Source organism: Dryobates pubescens, chromosome 15 (genome assembly GCF_014839835.1).
Source record: "Dryobates pubescens isolate bDryPub1 chromosome 15, bDryPub1.pri, whole genome shotgun sequence".
NCBI lineage: Eukaryota > Metazoa > Chordata > Aves > Piciformes > Picidae > Dryobates > Dryobates pubescens.
The window spans coordinates 8,150,895-8,163,711 of record NC_071626.1 but is presented as its reverse complement, the minus strand read 5'-3'; the positions used below and the strand labels follow the sequence as shown (position 1 = coordinate 8,163,711).

The following is a 12,817-nucleotide window of genomic DNA, read 5'->3' as shown; positions in this document are numbered from 1 at the left end:
ACATTTCCCCAAATGGCACAGAAATAAATTTATCTGAGGACCTGTAACTTAATGGGAAAAGATGTGCAATAGGTGCCTTCACCTAGAAAAAGAAGCATCAATATACAGCAGCTCCACTCTTCTTAGGTTGTGGATATGTGCATGGGACCAAACCCCACATGATACTGAGAGTCCAGATGCCCCTTACACAAACCCAAACCCCATGTGTATGCTGGGAAGACTTCACTGCAGCATGTAGTGGGTGGGAGAGTACAAAAAGCTTGAGGTCAGCATGTGCAGCGCTGCTCAGGGGGCTGGTGCCACCAGCTGCAAGCTCTCAGCTAGCTCTTCACAGACACTTCTGCTGCAGAAAGCCCAGGAGGCTGTCAGAGTGATGCAAAATGGCATGGCTAACAGTGCTCACAAAGGCAAGGGCTGGGTGGCTCTGGAAACCTGCAACACACAGTCGGTGCAAAGCAAAAAATGGAGGAGGGGAAACTTACTAAGCCAGGGAATAAAAACATAGCCCCCAAGAAACCCAGCCACAGGGAAATTTGGTTCAAGAAACATGAGTGGTGCTGAGAATGAAGGTGTGCTCTGACCAACTGCAAAAATAGTAAGGCAGCATTTTCAGTTTGCTAGGTAATAACACTGAACTTCCTCAGTGACCACCAGCGCAGATTCTCGCAGCAGCAGCAGGAGGCAGCTCGCCACTGCCAGTGTCTGCAGCTCCCTGGGCTGCAGGGTTGGGGTATGGGCAGCTAAAAAGCCTCACTTTAGCAGCAGTGGGGCTGGGAAGCTATCCTTTCTTTTCCCCTGGCAAAAACACAGCCTGTGTGGCTCCCCAGAGTGGTTGTTACTAACATCTGAGTCATGGCCGTAAATCAAGAATGGCCTTTGAAAGGTGGCTCTGTACCAGTGGCCTGTCCTCTCGCAGCACCTATCTTCCTTCCCAAGTGTGTTCAACATCAGAGCTGCTGGGGGTTCAGGGAAAGAAGCCACCTGCACCACCCTTGGCCCTCTGCTCCTCCTGACTCATCTCAATTGGAGAGCAGGAGTCCAAATGCCATTATTCCCTGCAGCTGCTCTAGAAAAGTAAAGAAACAGGGCTGAGGTGGAAACAAGGGCTGTTGAACAGAGTTTGCAAAGTCCATTTATCAGAAAATACTAAGGGTATTCATCCCAAGCTCAAATGGCATTGATTGGTCACTACCCATCTTCCCTCTTGTGTTTTGGGATTGTTTTCTGGCTCCTGTAAGATGCCAGCCTTCTGCTTCCAAGCCCTGAGTTTTATTCTGCACCCCTCCAAGATGCCATTTGCAGCACTGTGAATCACTTTCACTTCCCTGCCACCCAGGGAAGGTTTGCTGGCTGGTGGTGGGCAGCACAGGGATGTCTCCCTGGCTGAGAGTGGCCCTGCCCTTGCAAAATTCGTGATGGGAATCCCTGGGAATGGCATTTAACTACTAGGAGCAGAGACTGCAAGCCAGGCTCAGAGGCAGTGGTTTGCTGCTTTTCACAGAAACACAGAATTATAGGGGTTGGAAGGGACATCTGGGGAGGTTTGCCTAGATCAGGTTGCACAGGAACATGTCCAGGCAGGTTTTGGAAGTCTCCAGAGAAGGAGGCCCCACAACCTGTCTGGGCAGCCTGCTCCAGTGCTCCATCACTCTCACTGTAAAGTTTTCCCCTATGTTCAGAAGGACCTTCCTGTGTTCTAGTTTGTGCCCCTTGTTTGTTGCCCCTTGTCCTATCACTGAGTACCACTGAAGAGTCTGATACCATCCTCATGACCCTTGAGATATATATAAGCATTGATATGAAACCCTCTCAGCCTACTCTGGGGCTAAACAGCCCCAGTCTCTCAGCCTTTCCTTGTCAGAGAGATGTTCCAGTCCCCTAATCACCTTTGTAGCCCTCTGTTGGACTCTCTCCAGCTGTTTCCTCTCTCTCTTGAACTGGGGAGCCCAGAACTGGACACAATACACCAGATGTGTCCTCATCAGGGCAGTGCAGAGTGGTAAGAGAACCTCCCTTGACCCTCTTCTTAACACACCCCCAGATACCATTTGTCTTCTTGGCCACAAGAGCACATTGCTGGCTCATGGTCAACTTGTCTGCTTGCACTCCCAGGGCCTTCTCTGCTGAGCTGCTTTCCAGCAGGTGAACCCCTAACCTGTGCTGGAGACTCCCAGGAAGGCAGGATGTCTGTGCCTCATCCTGGGTAACAGCATGGGTCACTGTGCCCCATCACCCATGCTGCCTTCAATATCTCACAGGCTAAGGTGTGGTCCCTCCTCTCTGCCTGCCCCACTGGGACAACTGAATTCCCTTCCTTGCAGGGATACAGGATAGAGTCATGAGGGACACCCCATTCCCAGTGGGTGCATTGGCAAAGAAGCCACCAAACAACAGGGCTGTGCAGGCTAGGGACCAGTATCTCGTGTGGGCAGCACATTTAAGTCTTTGGGGATGCTGGGTGGGCTCCCATAAGAGTGGCTGCAGTGCAGCAGGTCCACAGAGGAGCCAGGTGAGGTGGGAAACACTGGGCAGAGAGGTGGATGTTGCTTCAGTGTCTCAAAGCAGAACTCATGCTTACAACTCCCAGCGTGTCACCAGAGGTCTGGCACTCGCACAGAAGCTGGGATGGCAATGGTCATGTGTTGCTCTGCTGTTGCACTTGCCCTTCTCTTTGCAAGACAGAAGGGGGAGGTGGAACACCCATGCCTGCACAGTGTGGGCAATGGGGAGCCCATATCAGGCAGTGGGCACAGCCAGTGCCCTCCCTGGAGGGGCCAGGCCAGTTTGCAGGCACATATCATGGCATGGCCAGAGGAGTTCACAACATGCACACACAAGCTGCTGGCAAAGAGCCCAGGAGCTGGAGGCCAGCCCAAAGGGGGGAAAACCAGAGAGAAACACTACAACAGGCACGACTCAGGGGGGCCAGGCTGGGGAAGGGGTGCTTATGGAGTCCTGCAGTCCTTGGCTGCCATGGGAGGAGGGCAGCAAGGAAAGCCCCTTGGGTCAACCACACAGAGCATCAGGGGGTTGCTGCAGGTAGCTGTGCAAGTTTTGACCCAGACATTAGAATTTTGGGGAGTGGACTCATCAGTACACCTGCCCAGAGGCAACAGAGCCCTGTTGAGAGGAGAGAAGTATTTCTGTGGATCAGCAACCCGAGGAGGAGGCAGGAAGCTGCAAGGAAGATTCAAAGATCGATTTTCATTCTGGCAGAAGGTTAAGGGTAGGGAATACAAATGCTGCCTCCAGGTCCCAGATAGCTCAGTGTATGAACTGGTGATCTGGAAACAAAGAAGAGCAGTATACCAAACATTTTTAAGAGATGACTCAAAGCTATTGGCTTTTGAGGACATCAGAAAGGGCTGCAAGTGAAATGCAAATGTGGCAAGTGGGCAGCACCATGCATTTGCCAGGGCTTAGCTGGGCACATGCAAAATCTGAAAAGAAACAAATTGCATGGAAGAATGACAAAGCTCCAGACGGTCTGCAGCAAGTCAGGAAAGGATCTGGATGTCACACAAACTCTGGCTCTGTGAGTAGCTGCAGGTTAAGAGGAAAAGCACGCACAAAATATTAGCATGCAGAAGGATGAAGGGGACAATAATATGGAAAATATGATAATGCTATTATGTAAATCACCAGCACAGCCTCTCTGGGAATACTGTCTGCAGTTCAAGTAAGCCTTTCTCAGAAAGGGCTGATTAGGGGCATGGCAAATTCGCTCACAAAGGGAGATCAAAATGATTTGGGTTGTTTATCTCGGAAAGGAAATGAACAAGAGGAGATTGGCACAGAGTGAGCCAGTCCGGAGCTTCTGGTTTTCTTCCTGCTCAATTCTATCACTGTCATATCTGGTGTCACTGAGAAGTGCATGAAGTGATGTGGCTCTCCTCTGTCACACGTAGTTTGTTTTTTCTCTCACCCTTTCCCTCAGGGGAGGCACAGCATATGCAGTTATGTTTTATATTTTGATAGGATCTGGGGAGGAAGAAAAGGCAAGGAAGAATGATTACAACCCAGAATAGGAATATAGTAGAGAAGGTGAGAATGGAAAGAAAAGGAATTTGCACCTGGATACAGAGGTGGAAGGTCCTCCATTCAGGAGGCTCTTTTCCATCTCTGCAGGCAGATCCTGGAGAGCCTGCCCACTACTGCCCTTCTACCAGAGACCTTGAGATTTCCAGACCGAGCCCCATCCAAGGTTCCTTGGAGATAAAGATAAGGAGCTTGAATTTGGTAAGTTATTTTGTAAAAAGTATCAGGGTAGTCAGGGGTACCTGCAGTCATGAAGCACGACCCCACTGCTCCCTGCCTAACCTGAAGCACCCAAGAAGCCTTCTCTGTCTATCCCAGCATTAGTCAGCCAGAGTGCACAGCCTGAGCCCCTGACAGCCTGTGCTGTGGATGGCGGCTCGCAGCGTGCCGAACTCTCCTCTTTGTCACACCAAGCCATTTGATGGCATTTAGGGCCCTCAAAGCCAGAGTGATGGAAGGAAATACCAATGAGTGGCTGCAGCTGCTCCGGGGCTGCGGGGAGCCCCCCTGCAGGCGGGCACGTGGAGCTGCCGAGGCTGACAGCTCAGGCTGCTCCACCACCGCGCACAAAGCTGCTAGGGAGACCTTACATGGTGGGACAAGCCCTGCGTCCTGAGAGGGGTTCAGCACGGGCGTCTGTCCTGGCCTCAAGGGCTGCTGCAAGTTCAAAGAAAAGGGGACAGCCCTGTCTCTGCTGTGGTGACAGCTCAAGCCCAGGTGGGAAGCAGCTGCTTCCCCCTGGACTGTCGAGGCACAGCTGGGCTCCTCTAGACCGCACCGTGGGAGTCCCACTGGGACCCTCCTCCCCTCCGCCCTGCCCCAGAATCTTTCCCAACGCCCTCCCCGGTGAAGAAGCCGGCTGATCATCGAAGTCGTCAGCCCTCGAGGGGTACAACCTCCCCCGACCCAGTCTCAACTGAGAGCAGCGGCGGTCAGCAGTCCCCCTCCCTGCCGGCAGGTGGCAGCCTGCCTGCACGGGCGTGCAGCGCGGAGCGACGGCGGCACCCTGCCGGCAGGGGGAGACAGCGCTACGCCTACGCCGCCGCCGCTCGGGTGCACGCCAGCCGGAAGTCCTCCGCCGAAGGGACGGTTCGGGCCCGGGCGAGCGAGTTCTATGATTGGCGGGGCCGAGGTCACGACTCGGAAGCGGATCGGCCATGTTGCCGGGTGACCCCGGGAGCGGTGCCGGGAGGAAGGTGGCGGCGTCCGTTGGAGGGAAGCGGGTGCCGTGAGGGATCCGGAGCGCCTCTCCCTTCCTCAGCCCGGTCCTTCCCGGTGAGTGTGATTCGGCCAGGCCCTGCGGGGCCTCCGCGGCCTCCACCCCAGCTTGAATCCCGGCAGAGAGCGGGTGCTGAGAGCGACCCTGGGGCGGCCCTCCATGGGAAGGCGCAGGCCGCGGGGCCCGCCCGTTCCCGGGCAACAGGGTTTATGGCGTTGCGCCCTTGGAGAGCCCGTTATGCTCGGTACGCCGTTGGCGAGGCTGTCCCATCCCTTCCCGGGCTGCGGAGGACGGCAGTCCGTGGGGTCAGGCATGGAGTGGGAGGCTGCGGCCGGTCCGTCCCTCGGGGAGGGAAAAGATGGCTCGGATACCTTACATCGTCACCTCTCCCTAGGTCGCCCGTCCACGCACCCGTTCCCTCATGGCAGCGTGGTCCCGAGAGGCTGTCCTGACCCTCTATCGGGCTCTGCTGCGCCAGGGCCGTGGGCTGCGCTACACTGACCGGGATTTCTACCTCGCCTTCATCCGCCGAGAGTTCCGCAAGAACCGGGGACTGCAGCGGCTGGAGGACAAAGAAAGACAGTTAGAGAAGGGACAAGCTTTCCTGCAGAGCAAACTTGGGGGCCTTATTTAGAGATTCCCCATAGATCCTTTTGGCTCCACTGCCCTTTTGTGTCCAAAATCCCCTCGCTAACCAAGAGATGTTTAACATTCCCTGCCCAACACTATCTTGAAGAAGTCTGGAAGGTGCTTTCACAGGCACACCAGGAGGGCTCTCCTGTTCTCTTTACAAATGCATTAGGTCACAGGTAGGTCATTTACAGTTGTATAACCATGGTTTTCTTGCTCCTGTTACAATTAGATTTATGAAAGTCCATTTTGTCTCTGCTTCATGATAAACAGTTACTGGATTCTAGTTCATCAAGGCAGAAACATTCCTCCTGAAATGCAGCTTTATCTTAGAAAAACCTAAGGGTGGTTTTAAACCACCCAGTCCAGGCTGGCACCAAACCTTTGAAACTGACATGGAAAACAAGTCAAGTTGGAAGAGTTTCTTGGTGTTTTCATGTAGGATATAGGCTCACTGAGGATCCACCTATGGATACAGCGGTGGCAAAGTGTGTTTTACATATGTAGTTGGCTAGAGAGACTTAAAATCTCATGATCAGGTTAAGTGGGAACTGGAGGAAACAAAACTACATGCATAAGAAAGTATTAGTGTTTGTGGTCTACTCAACTTGAATAAAAGTCAAACCCACCAGCATGAAGGGTAGGAATAAATGTCCAGTGAAAGCAAGAGAACTGTTCTCTTTGTGGTATGTTGTGGTCTCTGATGTTGCCTCTTTACAGTAGAATAGAATAGAATAAACCAGGTTGGAAGAGACCTTCAAGATCATCATGTTCAGTTGGGTGTCTCTGAAGTATTAGAGAAGAGTAGATTTAGACTGAATGTTAGGAACAAGTTTTGTCCTGTGAGGGTGGTGGTACACAAGAGCAGGTCACCCAGGGAGGTAGTTGAGACTCCCTCCCTGGAGATACTCAAGGTCAGGCTTGACGAGGCTCTGGGCAACTTGATCTAGTGGAGGATGTTCCTGCTCATTGCAGGGGAATTGGACTAGATGACCTCTGGGGGTCCCTTCCAACCCAAACTATTCTGTAATTCTATCTGGGACCAGCCTTTTTCCACAAATGAGTCTGGGAGTGAATGCTCTGAGACTGCCTGTAGGCTCTTGGGAAGACTGTGATTTGTCACGGACAATAAAGTTAACCATCCTTGCACCACCTTGTCTGTGAGGAAAATTACACGTGTTAGGTTAAGAGAATAAGTTTGCATTTCAAAAGCCATGCCTTGGTGAGAAGCACAAATGAAGAGGAAAAGATCTAGTTACAGAGTTTTGCATGATGTACAGGATCTTATTGCACAAACATTGTTGAAGTAAATCTGGAGTTCTTGTTTGAAAAGCGTGATGTGATTGCACAGTTCAACCTGCTCCGGTGATTAGAAGTCTCACATCAAATGTGGAGAGATTTTCTTCAGGTGATAGATGGAACTGGAAGCAAAGAAATTGCAGAGCTTGGTCAGTACTGTTCTGGCATGTCTGGGAATAAGCAGCTCCTTGAGGGTAGATAAAGAGGCTGCAGGGTTAGGTGGTCCTGTCCTGTGGCTCTGTGCTAAGAGCCATGAGCGTGGGCTGGAGGAGAAGGCAGTGAACTGTTAGGGCTGTGTGTCTTGCCCTGTTGGTGTACCGGTCCCGCTCCCTGCAGGTGAGATGGCAGGCGCTGGGCCACGCAAGGGCAGGAAGGATGACAATGGCATCGGCACAGCCATCGACTTCGTGCTGTCCAACGCCCGGCTGGTGCTGGGCGTGGGCGGAGCAGCCATGCTGGGCATCGCCACGCTGGCCGTCAAGCGGGTGAGTGAGCCGGCGGGGCAATGAGGGGGCACAAAAAGACCCAGGACCTGGCAGTAGGCTGGGTAAAATGCAGATGATGGGCTCCTAACAACTCAGACTCTGCCTGCTGATGTTGCCTTAGATGTACGACCGGGCAATCAGTGCTCCCAGCAGCCCCACTCGCTTGAGCCAGTCGGGAAAGAGAAGCTGGGAAGAACCGAACTGGCTGGGCTCCTCCTCACGCTTGCTGAGCCAGGACATGAGGACTAACATCAGCCGCTCCCTGCAGACCCTTCCCACCGATCCTTCGTCTGCAGACACAGGTAAGCAGCAGGCTGATAGCCCTGCCTTACAGAATCACCCAGACCCATAAACTCTGCATTAGCTTAAAGGCGCACAGGACAAAGAAATACTCTCTCTAGGCTGGGATTTTGATGTGGGATTTGTTTTTCAGCAGGTCTACTGGTGACTTCAAGAATTAGAAGTCAGATTGGGCACTAGTGAATGAGAGTCCTCTATTTCTTCATTCCTCTCATGACTTCACAGTCTTCAGCTTTATTCTCTCTCAGTCTTTCAGTACTTACCTGTGCAATCTTTCTTGATTAAAAAGCCATTTCATTGATTTCAGACTCTTTGTTGCCTCTCTTTGGACCATTCCAGTTTATTTGCTTCTTTTTGAGAGGGGAATATTTGAATTGTGAATGTACTTAGCAATTCATGTAGATATTTTTTATGCTATTTCAACCATTTTCCTAATAATTTCTGCAGTGCTGTTTGCCTATTTAGTGCTGCTTATCACTGAGGTAGTCTTTGTCAGGCTATCAAAAGGCATTTACAGTCTCCCTTCTGCCTGGGGAGTCTGCCTGTGTTGGTTTTATGTGTTTGGTATGTTTCTCTCAGCAGTTTTACTTTTTATCCTGCATGCCTTCCGGAGATTTACACTTGGAGATTTAAAACAAAAGATTAAACTTTCAATTTAATTTCCATATTATCTGCAAGAGAGTCAGCTTCAGGCTGGCAATAGATATTCTTCTGAGGAAATGTTAAATAACTGCACAGCTGTGTTAAATGGGATCTAGATAATTTGATTGGAGGCCCTGAAAGACTTTTTTTTTTCTGGAACAGGAATGAAGTTTGATTCCCTGTGGCTTTGTGGGCTATTTCATTTTTACAAGCTCACATTTCTCCACAAGACCCCAGTGGGAAAAGAGACAGCAGCTGCTGAGGTTGAGCAGGATGGGTCTGTGCACAGCTTGGTCAGCTCTTCTGCATGTGCTGCAAATGCCTGTTGCCAAACAGATGTGCAGCAGCTGGTGCCTTAATGGAGCTACTGACTTCAAGCTTTCTCTTGTACCCATTAAGTACTATAGCCCTTCCAAAGATCTCTTAGGTCTTTAATTCTTCCCTAATTCTCATTGATAAATTCTGAAACTCTGGGTCCAGATTACAAGAAGTGTGAAAGACAGGTGGGAAACATTAACTTTTTTCTGTAGGAAATCAATGAGAAAAATAAAGAGGCTTAGAGAATCTCTGCAGGTTAGATGTTTCTTAGGGCAGACAACAGCATAAAGCATTGTCTTCTGCCTAAGAGTGTGCTCTCTGTTCATTGGCCAGTGGAAGTTTGAGGGAGTTTTTAGTTTGGACTATGATAGCCTGAGCTTTACTGGCCCCCAGGTTCTGGCAGCTCTCTGTCCTGAGACCTGTGGATCAGACTCCTAACAACCATTTCATTTCCAGCTGGCATGATGCTCTCTGATCTCATACCCTAGTCAGGCCTGACTTGCTGACCATCTGTAAAAACCAGTATAATGTTAAAACTTAACTGAGATTGTGATGGTTGTTCCAAAGTGTGTTACCCACTGGTCTGGCATCACGTTGAAAGCTTCTGAGCTGGTTAACAGTGGTGAATTTTGGATGGAATTGCCCACACAGCCATTAGAATCACTTCCTTGTACATGATGTTAGTCTTGTTCTGGCTAAATTCCATATCTACCAACCTGTTTTCATCGGGTTTGATGCTTGTTGTAGTACCTTTTGAAGTTTCTCAGCACCTCCCTTCTGACCAGTACCCTTGTAAAGCATGCAAAATGTCTGCTGAAAGCTGTTACGATACCTGGGAGGCTGTGTATCCGTGCTGTGGGTTTCCTTCTGCCGGTCGCTTCTCAGCGAAACCCTGCAGGCCATCAAGAGTTTTCCTTACCTCTTTCTCCTTACCTCTTGCTTGCAGACTTTTTCCGGCCCACAAAGCCCAAGCCATCTGCCAAGAGGAGTCAAGTGGAGCTGAAAAAATCCCGCCTCCGCCTGTCTCTGCAGGAGAAGCTCTTTGCTTACTACCGGCGGAAGGTGGCCATCCCAGCGGAGGAGCAGGCCCGGGCCAAGCAGGCAGCTGTGGACATCTGCGCTGAGCTGCGCAGCTTCCTACGTGCCAAGCTCCCGGACATGCCCCTGCGTGACATGTACCTCAGTGGCAGCCTTTATGATGATCTGCAGGTAATTCATGGGGCCTCATGATGGGTCATTATTCAGATGGCTGACTAGGCAGGGGCATTTCAGGCTTCCCTTTTGGCAGTGCTGGCTCAGCACAGCATTCCTCTGTAATAAGGCTCCTAGTGTTGCCTTTCTCACCACGGAGCCAGGCACTGATTGCTCCAGTAGCATTGGGACAGGCATGACCAGGCTGCTCTGCTGTTGTCTGCAAAGCATTTGCTTTTTCTGGTTCATTTCTCCAGGTGACGTCAGCCCTTCTTTCCTTTCCCTCTGTCTTACCCTTTAGCTGCCTTTGCTGTTTCTCCAGTGGATGTGTTTTCTCTCTGTCCTTCCCATCTCCTTCCAAATTCCTTAGAACTCCTGTACATTCATGTAGGTCTTCCCTACCTTTTTGTTGTATTTTTTTTTTCCTTTTCTTTTTAATGCATGACAGACCTGGATTGGACAGCAGTCCCTGCTGCATATCTCCTTGATGGCAAGATGCCCATGGCTATAGTGAGTGATTCAGAGGCACGCACTTTTTCATTCGAGTCAGAGCTCTGGAATGAAGTGTCAAGTGTCCAGTAAAACTTAGATACAGGGTCTTAAGCACATTGGTGGAAAGGGATCTTTAAGGACCTTTTTCCAAACAAAGTGATAGACCAGGTGAGGGCAGTACCTAGCTGTAGTGTGGGATGATTAAACCATGGCAACGTAAGCGTGTCTAGAAACCTGAGAGTCTACATCCTGTTTTAAATTACCATGTGGTGTTGCTGTGCCCTGGGCCAGCTGCATCTCGCATGCAAGAAGTGGACTTAGAGCAGTAGGAGACTAAATGCTTCGTGTATGTGCAGTCCATGTCGAGTGCTGAAGTTTTTTAATACCTCTGAATAGTACATGCTGTGTAAGCACTAGCTTAGGTTGTGCCTTGGAGTTGCCCTGCTGATGATGGGAAATAGTCATTCAGAATGTCTTTGGACAAAGGGAGGCTGTGACATCTGCACAGAGAGGAGAGTGAAACGGCTGAATCCTTATTCCAAGTTCCCGTGAACAGAAGGCTGTCTAAAGGTGGTGAATGAAACTGAGCGTGGAGAGCGAAAGCTTGCTCTTACCGACTTTTCTCTCTTGTGAAAGGTAGTGACAGCTGATCACATCCAGCTCATTGTGCCTCTGATGCTGGAGCAGAACCTGTGGTCCTGCATCCCCGGTGAGGACACTATCATGAACATTCCTGGCTTCTACTTGGTGCGTCGGGAAAACCCAGAGTATTTTCCCCGTGGGAGCAGCTACTGGGACCGCTGTGTGGTGGGAGGTTACCTCTCCCCCAAAGCCGTAGCAGACGCCTTTGAGAAGGTGGTAGCTGGCTCCATTAACTGGCCAGCAATTGGGTCTCTCTTGGATTATGTGATCCGCCCAGCAGCTCCCCCCGCAGACTTGACGCTGGAAGTGCAGTATGATCCCGAACGGCATCTTTTTATTGACTTCCTGCCATCCCTGACCCTGGGGGACATCATACTGGTGGCCAAACCCCATCGCCTGGCCCAGAACGACAATCTGTGGCGCCTGAGCCTGCGGCCAGCGGAGACGGCTCGCCTCCGGGCCCTGGACCAGGGTGATTCTGGCTGCCGCTGCTTGTGCCTGAAGATCTTGAAAGCAATATGCAAGTCAAACCCAGCCCTGGGTCACCTCACTGCCAGCCAGCTCACCAATGTCATCCTGCACCTATCCCAAGAGGAGTCTGACTGGTCCCAGGACATGCTGGCTGATCGCTTCCTGCAGGCGCTGAAGGGGTTGATCCGCTACTTGGAGGCAGGTGTCCTCCCTAGTGCTCTGAGCCCCAAGGTGAACTTGTTTTCAGAACTCACCCCTGAGGAAGTGGATGAGTTGGGCTATACCCTCTACAGCTCTCTGTCAGAGCCAGAGGTCTTGCTGCAGACATAATGGGGCCTTACCTAGGGAAGTGTTGATAGGGCTTAGCCAAGGTGGACTTTGATTACTGCGAAATATGTCTCCTCCACTTCTCTCTCTCTTTCTGTCTCCTTTTGGTTCATTATTATTTCCTGCTCTGGAGCTGGTGCTCCCACTGAATTTCTTGGTGCTACTGGTCCATTTCCACCATCTCTGCCCCGACAAATACCCATTGGCTAGGGAAAAGAGGCTAAAACTGCAGCTCTAAGATCTTCACATAAATTCTGCTGAAGTGTCTACCAAAAGAGAGAAACCAAACTATGCACTTTTTTTTTTTCCCCCCTGTAGTACACTTGCTGCAGTGAGTCCATTTTGGTCTGAAGAAGGTGGAACTGGGCTGGTAAATCCAGTGATGGTTTTAGCAGACTTGCATTGTGGTCCTTTCCTCCAGTCTGACTTTGCCTCTTGGTTTTTTACTCTGCTGTACCACAGCCTCCCTTTCTTCTTTTTTTTTTTTTTAATTATTATTTGTTGATCCCTTTGACCCAGTCATGCAGGGCAGACTAAGGGAGATGGTTTGGGTTTATGTATTCCTGAGTGGATAATGATTGCACTGGCAGTATTGAGGGTTGCAGGGCTTGGAATTGGAGAAAGCCATGGCTCCTGCTCCTTGGAGCCTTCTCATCCTTTGCAAGCTGGGTTCAAGAATAAGGGCTGAGGCCTGCCCAGTCTGCTTCAACACAACCTCCAGTAAGAGCAGTTCCCACTGAAGCTGTTGCAGGGGAGGAGGAAA

General features: G+C 50.8%; 2 protein-coding genes across 2 annotated transcripts; both read left to right on the top strand.

Annotated features, from left to right (window-relative positions):
• The first annotated feature begins 5,192 nt into the window (after positions 1-5,192).
• Positions 5,193-5,905, top strand: LOC128897838 (MIEF1 upstream open reading frame protein-like). The gene is made up of 2 exons (XM_054167794.1): positions 5,193-5,313; positions 5,652-5,905. The coding sequence occupies exon 2, from the start codon at positions 5,679-5,681 to the stop codon at positions 5,889-5,891; it is 213 nt and encodes a 70-aa protein (XP_054023769.1). The 5' UTR covers positions 5,193-5,313; positions 5,652-5,678; the 3' UTR covers positions 5,892-5,905.
• A 46-nt stretch (positions 5,906-5,951) lies between these two features.
• MIEF1 (mitochondrial elongation factor 1) lies at positions 5,952-12,312 on the top strand. Its single transcript, XM_009902476.2, has 5 exons — positions 5,952-6,066; positions 7,523-7,671; positions 7,793-7,973; positions 9,878-10,140; positions 11,251-12,312. Exons 2-5 carry the CDS (start codon positions 7,528-7,530, stop codon positions 12,055-12,057), a joined length of 1,395 nt encoding a protein of 464 aa, XP_009900778.1. The 5' UTR covers positions 5,952-6,066; positions 7,523-7,527; the 3' UTR covers positions 12,058-12,312.
• The last annotated feature ends 505 nt before the right edge of the window (positions 12,313-12,817 follow it).